At 37.0% G+C, this 15,410-nt stretch overlaps 1 protein-coding gene across 1 annotated transcript; it reads left to right on the top strand.

Moving 5' to 3' along the window:
* The first annotated feature begins 7,348 nt into the window (after nt 1-7,348).
* Nucleotides 7,349-10,953, top strand: LOC117320019. The gene is made up of 4 exons (XM_033874715.1): nt 7,349-7,569; nt 8,314-8,471; nt 8,960-9,036; nt 10,160-10,953. The coding sequence occupies exons 1-4, from the start codon at nt 7,354-7,356 to the stop codon at nt 10,951-10,953; spliced, it is 1,245 nt and encodes a 414-aa protein (XP_033730606.1). The 5' UTR covers nt 7,349-7,353.
* The last annotated feature ends 4,457 nt before the right edge of the window (nt 10,954-15,410 follow it).

Raw genomic sequence — 15,410 nt, forward strand, 5'->3', positions numbered from 1 at the left:
TTTCCCCGTGCCGGGGAAAAAATTTGTATTTTTTTTTTTCATTTACGTATCTTTTTTTCTTTTGCATTTTGTTGAGGGGAAGCCACCCCGATTTACCAAAACCCAAGGTCTGCATTTCCCCTATGACGGGAAACCCCAAAGGGAAAGAGACCTCCAAAACCTGTTTGACAAAAAGTACCAAACAAAAAATTTTGGTATGTGGACAAAAAACGATAAGTTGAATGTTGATTTTTTTATTTAAAAAAAAAATTAAAAAACACAAAATTTATAAACATAGTTTTTTCTACATTCTTTGTATCAAAACAATTAAAAGATCAGGCCTTAAATTGAAAAATGTTTTTTTTTTTTTTTTCAAACCTGAGCTATTTTTTTTCAAGGGTGGAAAAAAAAATTTGTATATGGTTCGGGGCCCCCACATGAGGCATTTGGAGGGTGTTTAAAACCAAATTTAAATTTTTCACCTTGTTGGGTGGAAAATGGAAAAAACCTGGACCCAAATAACCAGCTGTTATTTAAATGGGAAAATGTATATATAACAAAATCAAAATTTGCCATTCCACCATTTTGGAGACACTCGGGACAAGGGATTCATTTTAAATATGTTGTTTATAATTCAAAAAATAGAATCCAAATAAAAAAAAATACTTGTATTAATTCTTTTTTTTGATTCAGCATCGAAATGGAGAGCATTTGGTGCCTTTGAAGTGCAATAACGCAAAAGATACAATTTGTTAGAAAGGTAATTTTTACAATACCCCATTTTTTCTTTGCAAAATGGGGTTTGAAATGGTCACATAAAAATGGGTCGTTTTTCCACCAGATTTTTCAGGGTTTCCCCTTTAAGGAAGGTTTCTGTAAATTTTGAATCCTTTTTTGTGAAGTTACAAAGTCAAAAAATTGGGCACCTGTGACAAAGTCCCCTTTGCACTTGGCCATTTCTTGCATATTAGAAAAAAAAAAATTCATTTCCCTCCCCTTTTTTTCTAAGAAGAATTTTTTCTTTTGGTAAGAAATTTCTTTTATGTCTTCACAGAAATGGGCACTTGTTTTCAAATCCAGAACCTTTTTGTCCAGACAATGCTTGGGGTAGCTTTAAAAAGGGTTTGGGGTTTTAAAAGGCCAAAAAGGATATGGTTGCCCCTTTGTGAGACATTTGTTTGGCTTTAGTCATTTGCCTTCCAAAAGATGTTGGAGCTGTTTTAAATGCGCCCTGAAAATGCTCAGAAAGCATCTTAAATTTTTTTTTCGAAGCATTATCCTACAAAGTTTGATGCAGTGATTCTTTTCTTTCTTTTGTAAAACCACAGTTGTTATTGACTGAGAGCGATTTTGCTTTAAATATCCGTCCCTCTTTTTGGGTAATGAACACCCCCCCATTTGGGTTGGTGTGGTACATAAATACAGCGGGTTTTACCCCTTAAAATGCTTATCCCCACATTTGTAAAAATTTACCTCCCGGGTTTGGGATGCGGGTTTGTTAAGGGGGCCGAATTATAAGGGAAGTCTGCTGTATTATACAAACAATTAATGTGATCATACACACAAATATTTTAAAATTGAATAATAAATTAAAATATTATGGATGAAAAGTTTTTCATTGAAATAAAGAAGTACCCTGTAATTAAATCAAAAATTTAAAAAAAATATTTTTAATTTTTTTTGGGTTGTGAAAATTCATAAATCTTTTATCTTTGTTTAAAAGTTGTTATCTTGTAATATTTGCTATAGTCATAAAAAAAATTGTTTATTAGTTTGTTTTTGTATTTTAAAAAAAAATTTTTTCATTTTTTTCCAAAAAACACAATTTTAGACCTTGGCTTGGTTCTAAAAACAAAAGATTAGACCAGGAGCAGCCACCTTATATCAAAAACGCCTTTAAGTAAAGGTTACCCCAAAATGATACTTCAATATGAACGTTATGTCGAAAGAAAATTTCCCCATGAGGTAAGGGGGTTTCCCAAAGGCCAGTTCACTGAATTTTTGAAACCATCAGTTTACCAGTATACACCGGTTTTTCCGTGACAGATTCCAAAATTTTGGTCAAGTTTTTATCCCATCAGAAAAAGACCCATTACATTTACAAAACGGAGTGGAAAAAAAATTTTTTTTGGAAGACCAGCTTCTTTTTTGCTGATAAAGTTACGAAAAAATTTTGATTTTGTACTTTTAAAGAACCTTTCTGTTTTCTTCTGGGCTTGCACCCAAAAATTTTTTCCCAAATTGGATTAATTATGTTTTTCAAACTTGGTTCACTTTTGGGTTTTGGGCCCAAAGAGAGGAGTAGGGAGGAAACCCTCGAAATAAAAGGGGATTTCCCGACAGATGTTTTATGATGGAAAGAACTCAAAAACAAAAAACCAAATGCTTAAACGACAGAATCAGGCTTGGACTAAAATCCTGTACACCTTTAAAGCTAGTTTGGGTTGATCCCAGAGGAAAGGAAAGGGGCCAGGCCCCTTTTTTCACCCCCCCCCTTCGGAAAGTTTTTAACCCAAGAAAAGGTTTTTTACTTGCAGCCTTTGGCCAAAATTAAAAAGAGGGGTTTTATCTGGCTAAAAAAAAAGGGGTTTCCCCTTTTTGAGGGTGAATGAAAGGAAAATGGACTCAAGTTAAATATTCCACCATTTGCTTCAAGTGGGGCACAATGAAGCCAGGGGATTTTCAAAAAATAAAAAAATTTAAAACACGGTTCATTGGGAAAAAGCTTTGCAGTATCAAGCAATTTTTAAAATTTGTTGACAAAATAAACCTTCTTTATTTTGGCTGTTAAACCAAATTTTGGTTTTTTTGTAGTTTTTTGACAAATTATGATATTTAATACAAAACGATCTTTTTTGTTTGGCCTTGGACATTTCCATGATACTCTTTTGTATCAGTCTAAATATTTAAAGTTTTATGTTTCTGGGATATTTGGTTTGGTTTTTTTATTTTACCTAATACAAACCCGGGTCTTTAAAATGAGCTGGGGTCCCCGAGGAACGACCGACCTTTCCCTCCCAAGGTCACTTCCAGGCAGTTTTCCACAGGGGTTTCAACTTGCAACCCAGAGGGAGGGCCAGTGATAAAAGTTTGATCAGGACACCTTAAAACCCCCTTGGCTTCCACGGCCCAATCATGTAAAAATATTTTGGGTTTATGTTTAAAAACCCCAAAATCAGTGTTTAAAACCCTTTTAAAAAAAAAGTTATAAAAAAAATTACTTTGAAATCTGCCGCCCTACATTAAAAACTTTAAACGAACCGATGAACTGGGGGCCTAAGGGGTTTTTACTGTACTTGGGACTTCCCATTTTTCCACCAAATATGAAAAAGGGGTTTGCTGAACTCTTTAAATAGCAAAATCGGAGTCGTAGGGGCATTTTCCCGCAAGTTAATATAGGGGGAAAATATATTTAGGGGTTTAATTTTTCAACCCGATATTCAATGTTAATTCGCTTTAATATGAAATTAAATATGTACTGAATGTATAAACAAAAAAATAAACCAATTTGTCAATCAAAACCTCAAAGGAAGTTCCCCCTAATGTGGTTAAAATAAATTAAAAAAGATATATTGAATGGTGCGACTCATCCTCCAAAAGGGAAAAGTATCTCAAAAATATCATACTTTATACTATTGTACAAAAGAGGCAAAATGGTTTCCTTTCCCATTTATATTTAGTGGTCTGGATAGACCATTGCGAACAGGCTCTGCTTTTTTTTTTTGTCCTCCGGTTACCCCCTGCGTGGTAAAATTGTTGATGAAGGCTGAGGGGAAAATTTTTAACCCCGGTTTTCCATCTCAATTTTTTAAAATATCACAAAGAAAAATGTGTGCACATGTCCAGAATTTTTGAAATTTTGGTTTTCAATATTTATCTCTTGAAACTATCGAGGCAATTGCAGTTGTTGTATTAATAGATTTTAAATTTCTTCCTTAAACAATAAGGAGAAATAAGAAGGGAAGATCTAAAAAAATTTTAAATGCGGGGATAAAAAGTACATAATTAAATTATTTAAAAAAACCAAAATTTATCAAAAATAAATCGATTTTTAAAATTTTAAAAAATTTTTATTTTTTAAAAAGTTTAATTCAGTGCCCTAATTTAGTTACTGAAGATGTCCCACATATAATTATACATACCCATTGTTTAAGTTTAAAAAACTGGTTAAACAGCTGCATGCGTTAAAATCAGGACTCAAAATCCGAAAAAAAACAAGCTGGAAATGAAAATTTTACTTGTGAAAAGTAATTTGTTTTTGATAGGTAAAAGGTAACTTGGTTTTTAGAGGCTGGACGGGATGATCAGGATTTAATTTCCGGTAGCTCAGTCATAGTTGTCTGGTAAAATTTTAAGATACCCGGTGTCCAGGTTTTAATCCTTTTTCATTTGATATCTAATTAGGTTCGTAGGATGTTTTAAAACCCGAAGCCATACTATTGAGTCGCATCATGATATGGTAATGTAGCCATTTTGGCCCATACACGGTACAAAAGTTTTGCATATTCATCTTTTTTTAAAACATTTTTTTTTAAACGATTGCATGCCCATTTTTCAACACGAATTTTAATTTTATGTTTAAAAAGAAATATTTTTTGCAAGGACCCCCTAAATTGTTTTTTTAACAGTTTGGTTCCATTGGAATTGTAGTGAAAATCCAGGGAGAGCGAGCTGTTTTTTTCAACAATATTTTTAAAAATTTTTTTATTTTGATAGATCTTGATAGGCCTAATTTGGTTCTTTTAAGTACTATCATCACATCAACTCTTCTGTCAATAAGGGAAAAAACATTCCCTTCTGGAATAATTTTTCTGCTTGTTGATATCGATATGTGTATTATTATATGCTATGTGTACTAACTGAGGCCTAATTATTCAATTTTAATGTCTGTATTTTATGTTGTTTTTAAATTTTTAATTAAAATGTTTTTTTTTTAATTTTAAAATTTAATATGTTTATTTTTACTGGGTCAGAATGGGAGATGCATGCCATTTATTGCATTTTGACTCCACTACGTCAGGGATTTCTTTTTTCCTTTCATTCATTCAACGTAACCTTGCACAAATAGGTAAAGTTAGGCCAATTTTATCACACCTTTTTGCACTCAAAAAAAATACCCCAAAAAAAATAAAAACAAACAAACACAAAAAAATCAGAACATCTTAACTAGTTTATTATTCCACCCAGCTTTTCGCGCAATGCGATCTGGATTTTCCGTTGTGAGGTTTTTTGAGACACCATTTCTGCTGCTTTGCCCTAATTTTTCACATTTGATGTACTACCTCTTTCAAAAGAATGGCTTTTGTTTTTGTCGCAAGGTGGAGTTAGGCGGGTTTCCGCAGAAACGTGTGGGTAGTGCCGGAAGCGTCTTGCCCCCCATATTTTTTACGTTTGTGACGGGCCTTTCCCACTGACAACCCTCTTGGTGGGCGGGTTAACTTTTTATCTGGCGATCCCCCAATTAACCGCGCTACCGCGGACGCGTGGTTACAATACTACGGAATACGGTGACGCTCAACGTGCAGTTCTGACGTCATTTCTAGAGCTGCTAGGAGTGTCGGATCTTTTTGGACACCTCCAGTGGGATGTGATCAACAGTAAAACGTAATGATTTCGGCAAAACTTCCATCTATGAACAATTAACCACGCTACCGCGGACACGTGGTTACAATACTACGGAATACGGTGACACTCAACGTGCAGTTCTGACGTCATTTCTAGAGCTGCTAGGAGTGTCGGATCTTTTTGGACACCTCCAGTGGGATGTGATGAACAGTAAAACGTAATGATTTCGGCAAAACTTCCATCTATGAACAATTAACCACGCTACCGCGGACGCGTGGTTACAATACTACGGAATACGGTGACACTCAACGTGCAGTTCTGACGTCATTTCTAGAGCTGCTAGGAGTGTCGGATCTTTTTGGACACCTCCAGTGGGATGTGATCAACAGTAAAACGTAATGATTTCGGCAAAACTTCCATTGGTGAACAATTAACCACGCTACCGCGGACAGCGTGGTTACAATACTACGGAATACGGTGACACTCAACGTGCAGTTCTGACGTCATTTCTAGAGCTGCTAGGAGTGTCGGATCTTTTTGGACACCTCCAGTGGGATGTGATCAACAGTAAAACGTAATGATTTCGGCAAAACTTCCATTGGTGAACAATTAACCACGCTACCGCGGACGCGTGGTTACAATACTACGGAATACGGTGACACTCAACGTGCAGTTCTGACGTCATTTCTAGAGCAGCTAGGAGTGTCGGATCTTTTTGGACACCTCCAGTGGGATGTGATCAACAGTAAAACGTAATGATTTCGGCAAAACTTCTATTGGTGAACAATTAACCGCGCTACCGCGGACGCGTGGTTACAATACTACGGAATACGGTGACGCTCAACGTGCAGTTCTGACGTCATTTCTAGAGCTGCTAGGAGCTTCAGATCTTTTTAGGCATCTCCAGGGGATGTGATCAACAGTAAAACGTAATGATTTCGGCAAAACTTCCATCTATGAACAATTAACCGCGCTACCTCGAACGCGTGGTTACAATACTACGGAAAACGGTGACACTCAACGTGAAGTTCTGACGTCTTTTCTAGAGCTGCTAGGTGCTTCAGATCTTTTTGGGCACCTCCAGTAGGATGTGATCAGCAGTAAAACGTAATGATTTCGGCAAAACTTCCATCTATGAACAATTAACCGCGCTACCTCGAACGCGTGGTTACAATACTACGGAAAACGGTGACACTCAACGTGAAGTTCTGACGTCTTTTCTAGAGCTGCTAGGAGCTTCGGATCTTTTTGGGCACCTCCAGTAGGATGTGATCAGCAGTAAAACGTAATGATTTCGGCAAAACTTCCATCTATGAACAATTAACCGCGATACCGCGGTCGCGTGGTTACAATACTTCGGAAAACGGTGACGCTCAACGTGCAGTTCTGACGTCATTTCTAGAGCTGCTAGGAGCTTCGGATCTTTTTGGTCACCTCCAGGGGGATGTGATGAACAGTAAAACGTAATGATTTCGGCAAAACTTCCATCTATGGACAATTAACCGCGCTACCGCGGACGCGTAGTTACAATACTACGGAATACGGTGACGCTCAACGTGCAGTTCTGACGTCATTTCTAGAGCTGCTAGGACCTTCGGATCTTTTTGGGCACCTCCAGTGGGATGTGATCAACAGTAAAACGTAATGATTTCGGCAAAACTTCCATCTATGAACAATTGTGGGATCGCCAGATTTTGATTGACAGATCAGTTCGACCAACCGCGTGACGCGTTACAAATAACTTCGGCGACACATGAAACCGCCGCCATTTTGCCCGTCACTGTCGGACTTTTCTTTAGTGTCACAACAATGGTGAAAAGATGCTGCTGGGGTACCTGTAACACGGACAGCAGGTTCCCCGACCGTCTGGAAGGTGGGGTGACATTTATACCCTTTCCTAAACCCGGCAGGAGTTTGGAAAAATGCAAAGAATGGATAAGACTGTGTGGCAGACCACAATCACAACTGAACGAAGAAATCTTGCGTGAGCGTAGTAAAGCCAAACACCTGTTTGTCTGTTCTAAGGTAATATTGATATTTCAATGTCATATCCTCTTTATATAAATGATAATGTAGTAACTACTTTAGATGACTGCCATGCTCACAGAAATAGGTCGTATGTAGCGTATGCGTACATGTGTGTGTGTGTGTGGGGGGGGGGGGGGGGGGGGGGGGGGATGTACGATACCATACGAATTGTAAAGTATTTCTACCGAGTGTTTGAACATGTTTAGCACAGTGCATGTTTCTATAAGAAAAAATCAGCCACAGGGACATGCGTACGCTTGAATCACAAGGACATGTCTAGTCCTTATATACAGCATAGGTAATTCTGACTATTTTTTAATATTAGCTGTTGTTTACATTTTATGACTGTATATATATCCTATTTAAAGATTTATTTTAAAGGCTAAAGCAGTTCAGCTCTATGATTTAATAACAACTAACTCTGGCATGAATTCATTTCAATAACAGAAATATTTGTCAGACATACCGGCACTTGTCCAATCTATAGATCTATCAAAATGAATTACTTTTAGATGGATATGACACCTGAGACAGCATACATGTATTTAAAAAAACAACAACCAGTAAATGAAATAAAATCCCTCTCTGCATGCACCTTACACATATAGTACCACAAAAATATAACTATTTATTATAATATATTATACTATTTTAATAAAATGACTTTTACCCGTGCCTTTACTGGGAATCAAATTTTGTATTTTTTTTTTCATTTACAGTATCTTCATTTTCTTATTGTAGCATTTTGTTGATGGGAAGCCATCCGATTTGTATCCAAATCCAAGGTCTGCACTTCCCTATGACAGGATAACACCAAGCAGAAAGAGACCAATGCCAAGACCTGATTTGACAAAAAGTACCAAACGAAAAATTCTGGATATCGTGGACGAAAACGATAAGTTAGTAATGTTGATTATTTCTATTTAAAAAAAAAATTAAAACACATACATTTATAAACATAGTTATTTCTACATTCTTTTGTATCAAAACAATTATACAGATCAGGCCTTAATTGAAAAATTGTTTGTTTTGTTTTTTTTTCAAACCTGAGCTATGTTTTTTTCAATGGGTAGGTAAAAAAAAATTTGTATATGGTTCAGGGCCCACATGAGGCATTTTGGCAGGAAGTGTTAAAACACAATATTTGAATTTCACCTTAGTCTGGGTGGGAAAATGGAACAAACCTGGCACATCCTCAAATGAACCTAGCTGTTAGTTAATAGGACATGGTACATATATAACAAAATCAAAATATTGACACTTCCACACACTTTGGAGACACTCTGGACAAGGTGATTCATTTTAATATGTTGCTATGAATTCAACACAATATGTAACTCCAAATAAAAACAAATACTTGTATTTAATATCTTTATTTTGATTACAGCATCGAAATGGAGAGCATTGTGGTGCCATCTGAAGTGCAATTAGACATGCAGAAAGATGACAATTTGCTTATGAAAGGTAACTGTTTACAATACCCCATATTTTACTTTGCAAAATAGGGTTTGAAATGGTCAACATAAAAATGGGTCAGTTTTTCCACCAGAGTTTTCATGGTTTCCTTATGTGGAAGGATTCTGTCAATGTTGAAGTCCTGTTTTGTGTAAGTTACAAAGTCACAAAATTGGGCACCTGTGACCAAAAGCTGCCCTTGCACTTGGAACCAGTGCATATGCATATTAGATAATTCATATTTCCCTCCATTTTTTTCTAAGAAGAATTTGTTGCTGTTGGTACATGCATCTTCAATTGTCATGTCTCTCACAGAATATGGGCACTTGATTTCAACTAATCCAGTAACCATTTTGTCACAGACAATTGCATCTGGGGTAGCTCCTATAAAGGGTAGCTTGGGGTTTATCACAAGGCCAATATCATGGATATGGTTGCCACTTTGTTTGATGTACATTTGTTTGGCTATTAGTTCATTTGCCTTTCCATAAGATGTTGGAGCTGATGTAAAACTTCGCTCCTGAAAAGTGCTCATGAAAGCATCATTTATAATTTTTTTTCGAAGCATTATCCTACCAAAGTTTGATGCAGTGATTCTTTTCTTTCTCTCTGTGAACCACAGTTGTGTATCTGACTGAGAGCGAGTTGACTTTTCAATATCCTGTGCCTCTGTTTGGGTTAATGATACATCCCCCCATTCTGGTGTTGGTGCTGGTACATCAATACAGCTGGGTAGCTCCTTAGGAAATGCTATATCTCCACATTTGTCAGAATTTACCTCCCTTGGTTGAGTGACAGGTTGTATAAGGGGAGCCTGAAATTATAAGGGAAGTCTGCCTGATATTATACAAACTAAAATTAATGTGATCATCACAACACAAATATGTTAAATTGAATAATAAATTAATAATATTATGGATGATACAAGTATTTCATTGAAATAAGAGAAGATACACTGTAATTAAATCAATAATTTAAAGAAAATACTTTTAATTTTTGTTGTTTGATGTATATCATCATCTCTTATCTTTGATTGAACAGTTGTTATCTGTGTAATATTTGCTATATGTACATAGCAAAAATTGCTATTAGTTTGTGTTTGTATTTTAAACAGATATTTCATATTTTCCAGAAACACAACCTTTAGACCTACTGGCTCTGGCTGCTGAAAACAGAAGATTAGACCAGGAGCATGCCAAACTTATATCAAACAACGCACGTTTAAGTGAAGGTTATTCCAAAATGATACTTCAATATGAACAGTTATGTCGAAAGACAACTTCCCATGAGGTACAGGGGGATTCCAAGGCCATGTTCAACTGTAATAATTTGAAACCATCAGATTACCAGTACTACACCGGATTTTCCAGTGACAGATTTCACAATTTGGTCAAGTTTTTTATCCCATCAGAAGAAGAGCCATTTACATTTACAAAAACAGTGAGTGGAACAAAAAATGTTTCTTTGGAAGACCAGCTTCTTCTTGTGCTGATGAAGTTACGACAAAATTTTGATTTTGTACATTTAAGTAACCTATTCATGTTTTCTTCTCAGGCTTGCAGCACAATATTTTCCAATTGGATTAATTACATGTTTTTCAAACTTGGTTCACTTGTGATTTGGCCCAAAAGAGAGGAGATAGTGAGGAATATGCCATCGAAGTACAAAGAGGATTTCCCTGACACGATTGTTATCATCGATGGAACAGAACTCAAAATTCAAAAACCAAGTGCATTAAATCGACAGAGTCAGTGCTACTCGGACTATAAATCCTGTACTACCTTGAAAGCTCTAGTTGGTGTTGATCCCAGAGGATCGGTTATCTTTGCCTCAATGCTTTTTTCTGGATCTATTTCGGATAAAGTTTTAACCAAAGAAAGTGGTTTTCTTAACCTTCTGACAGACCTCATTGAGCAACAGAAATAAACAGAGGGGATGGTATCATGGCTGACAAGGGTTTCCTTATTGAGGATGAACTGAAGGAACTTGGACTCAAGTTAAATATTCCACCATTTGCTTCAAGTGGAGCACAGATGAAGCCAGGGGATGTTTCAAAAACTATAAAAATTGCAAAACACAGAGTTCATGTGGAAAGAGCTATTGCATGTATCAAGCAATTTAAAATTTTGTCTGACAAAATAAGCCTATCTTTATTTGGCTGTATAAACCAAGTTTGGTTAGTTTGTAGTTTGTTGACAAACTTCATGCCATATTTAATACAAGACTGATCTTTTTTGTATTGTGCCTTGTACATGTTCCATTGATACCTCTTTTAGTATACAGTCTAAGATATTTCATGTATCTTATGTTATGCATGGGATATATTGGTTTGGTTTATTTTATTTTACCTAATACAACCAGGGTCATTTAAGAATGAGCTGGAGTACCCAGAGGAAAACGACCGACCTTCCATCCTAAGGTCACTTCCAGGCAGTTGCCACAGGGTTTCGAACTTGCAACCCAGAGGTGAAGGGCCAGTGATAAAATGTTATGATCAGGACACCTTAACCCCTTGGCTTCCACGGCCCATTATGCATGTGAAAGATATTTGGTATGATGTTTAAAATCCCTAGAAAATCAAGTGTTTAACCTTATAAAAAATAGTTATAAAACAATTACATTTGAATATCATGCAGCATACATACATGATAGCTTAGAGCTGAACCGATGAACTGGGGGCCTAATGGGGTATTAACTGTACTTGTGTCACTTCCATTTTCCACCAAGTATGAAATGGGGCTGTTGCTGAGACTCTTTAAATGAGCAATATCGGATGTCGTCAGGGGCATTTTCCTGCAATGTTAATATATGTGATAAATGATATTTAGGTTGAATTCTCTCAACTGTATATTCACATGTTAAACTTCTGCAGTTTAACTGATGAAATTGAAATATGTACATGAATGTATAAACAACAAAATTAACCAATTTGTCAATCAAAACCTCAAAGGAAGTTCCACTACACTCTGTGTGTTACAAATAAATTAAACGATATATTGAATGGTGCGACTCATCCTACCAAAGGAATATGTATCTCAAAGAGTATCATACTATGTATACCTATTGTTAACAAAAGAGGCAATAACTGGTTTCCTTTTCCGATTCATATTGAGTGGTCTGGATATGACCATCTGCGACACAGGCTCTGGCTTTATTTTATGTCCTCTCGGTTTATCCCACTGCTGTGGTAAACTTGTTGATGAAGGCTGAGAGGGAACTTCTTTCAATCCAGCGATTTTCCACTCCTCAATTATAACTATCACAGCAAGAATGTGTGCACACTGTCCAGATATTCTGTAAATTTTGGTTTTCAATTATTGATCTCTTGCAAACATATCGATGGCAATTGCAGTTGATTGTATTAATATTGACTTTTAAATACATTCCGGTATATACAATAAGGACTGCAAATAAAGAAGGTAAGATCTAAACAAAGATTTAAATGCTGTTATAAAAATGTACAGTAATTAAATTAGTTTTAAAAAAAAACCAAGATTGATCAGATAAATCGATTTGTAATTTGAATCAAATTTTTATTTTAAAATGTCCTTTAATTCAGTGCCATAATTATTGAGTTACTGAAGTATGTCCACACATATATATATATACATACCCATTGTTTAATGTTTAAAAATCTGTTTAACAGCTGCATGCATGTTAATATCAGGAACATCAAAATCCGTAAAAAAATCAACTGCTGGAAATGAAAATTTTACTTGTAGAAAATGTAATGTTGTTTCTGATAGGTAAAAGGAATAATCTTGGTTGTGTAGATGGACTGGACTGGGATGATCAGGATTAATTACCAGGTAGCTCAGTCATTAGTGTGTCTGGTAATTATAAGAGTACCGGCTGTCCCAGGTTTGAATCCTTTTTTCATTTGATATCTAATTAGGCTGTCGTAGGATGTTAAAAACCTGATAGCCATACATATTGTAGTCGCTATCATGATATGTGTAATGTAGCCTATTTAGGGCCTATACATCGGTACAATATGTTTTGACATATTCCATCATTGCTTTTAAATCATTTCATTTTAAACGATATGCATGCACCATTGCAACACGAATTTAATTTTATGATTTAAAAAGAAATATTTTGTGCAAGGACCCCATAACTTGTTTTAACAGCTTTGGCTTCCATTGGATATTGTAGTGAAAATCCAGGGAGAGCGAGCTGTTTTCTCAACAATATTTTGAAACTTTTGTTCTACTTTGATAGATCTACTGATAGGCCTAATTTGGTTACATTGTTACAGTACTAGTCATCACATCAACTCTACTGTCAATAAGGCAAACAGAACATTCCCTTCTGGAATCAATTTATCTGCTTTGTTGATATCGATATGTGATATATATTAATATGCTATGTGTACTAAACTGTAGGCCTAATTATTCTGAATTTTAATGTCTGTATTCATGTTGTTTTCACAATTTTTAATTAAAATGATTTTTTCTTAATTTACACTTAATATTGTTCTATTTTCACTGGATCAGAATGGGAGATGCAGTGCCATTTCTATTGCATTTGTGACTCCACTAACGTCAGGCATATTTCTTTTTGCCTTTCGTATTCATTCAACGTAACCTTGCACACATAGGCTAACATGTTAGGCCTAATTGATCACACACTGTACATGCACTCAAACAAAATACAAAAAGAAATAAAAACAAACAAACAACAAACAAATCAGAACATCTTAACTAGTTTATTATTCCTACCCAGCTTTACAGCTGCAATGCGCATCTGTGATCTTCCGTTGATCGAGGTCTATATTGATGACACGCATTTCTGCTGCTTTCGCCGCTAATTGTTACACATTTGATGTAGCTACCTCTTGCAAAAGAAATGGCCTTTTGTTTCTGTCGCAAGGTAGGAGTATAAGGCAGGTATGCCGCAGAAACGTCGTCGGGTATGTCGCCGAAAGCGGTCTTGCCCGCCATATTTGTTTACGTTTGATGACGGGCCTTTCCTACTTGACAACCGTCGTTAAGGTGGGCGTGGTTAACTTTGATCTGGCGATCCCACAATTAACCGCGCTACCGCGGACGCGTGGTTACAATACTACGGAATACGGTGACGCTCAACGTGCAGTTCTGACGTCATTTCTAGAGCTGCTAGGAGTGTCGGATCTTTTGGACACCTCCAGTGGGATGTGATCAACAGTAAAACGTAGTGATTTCGGCAAAACTTCCATCTATGAACAATTAACCGCGCTACCACGGACGCGTGGTTACAATACTACGGAATACGGTGACGCTCAACGTGCAGTTCTGACGTCATTTCTAGAGCTGCTAGGAGCTTCAGATCTTTTTAGGCATCTCCAGGGGGATGTGATGAACAGTAAAACGTAATGATCTCGGCAAAACTTCCATCTATGAACAATTAACCGCGCTACCGCGGACGCGTGGTTACAATACTAGGGAAAACGGTGACACTCAACGTGAAGTTCTGACGTCTTTTCTAGAGCTGCTAGGAGCTTCGGATCTTTTTGGGCACCTCCAGTAGGATGTGATCAGCAGTAAAACGTAATGATTTCGGCAAAACTTCCATCTATGAACAATTAACCGCGATACCGCGGTCGCGTGGTTACAATACTTCGGAAAACGGTGACGCTCAACGTGCAGTTCTGACGTCATTTCTAGAGCTGCTAGGAGTGTCGGATCTGTTTGGACACCTCCAGGGGGATGTGATCAACAGTAAAACGTAATGATTTCGGCAAAATTTCCATCTATGAACAATTAACCGCGCTACCGCGGACGCGTGGTTACAATACTACGGAATACGGTGACGCTCAACGTGCAGTTCTGACGTCATTTCTAGAGCTGCTAGGAGCTTCAGATCTTTTTAGGCATCTCCAGGGGGATGTGATGAACAGTAAAACGTAATGATTTCGGCAAAACTTCCATCTATGAACAATTAACCGCGCTACCGCGGACGCGTGGTTACAATACTACGGAAAACGGTGACACTCAACGTGAAGTTCTGACGTCTTTTCTAGAGCTGCTAGGAGCTTCGGATCTTTTTGGGCACCTCCAGTAGGATGTGATCAGCAGTAAAACGTAATGATTTCGGCAAAACTTCCATCTATGAACAATTAACCGCGATACCGCGGACGCGTGGTTACAATACTTCGGAATACGGTGACGCTCAACGTGCAGTTCTGACGTCATTTCTAGAGCTGCTAGGAGTGTCGGATCTTTTTGGACACCTCCAGGGGGATGTGATCAACAGTAAAACGTAATGATTTCGGCAAAACTTCCATCTATGAACAATTAACCGCGCTACCGCGGACGCGTAGTTACAATACTACGGAATACGGTGACCCTCAACGTGCAGTTCTGACGTCATTTCTAGAGCTGCTAGGAGTGTCGGATCTTTTG

Source organism: Pecten maximus, unplaced genomic scaffold, assembly GCF_902652985.1.
Source record: "Pecten maximus unplaced genomic scaffold, xPecMax1.1, whole genome shotgun sequence".
NCBI lineage: Eukaryota > Metazoa > Mollusca > Bivalvia > Pectinida > Pectinidae > Pecten > Pecten maximus.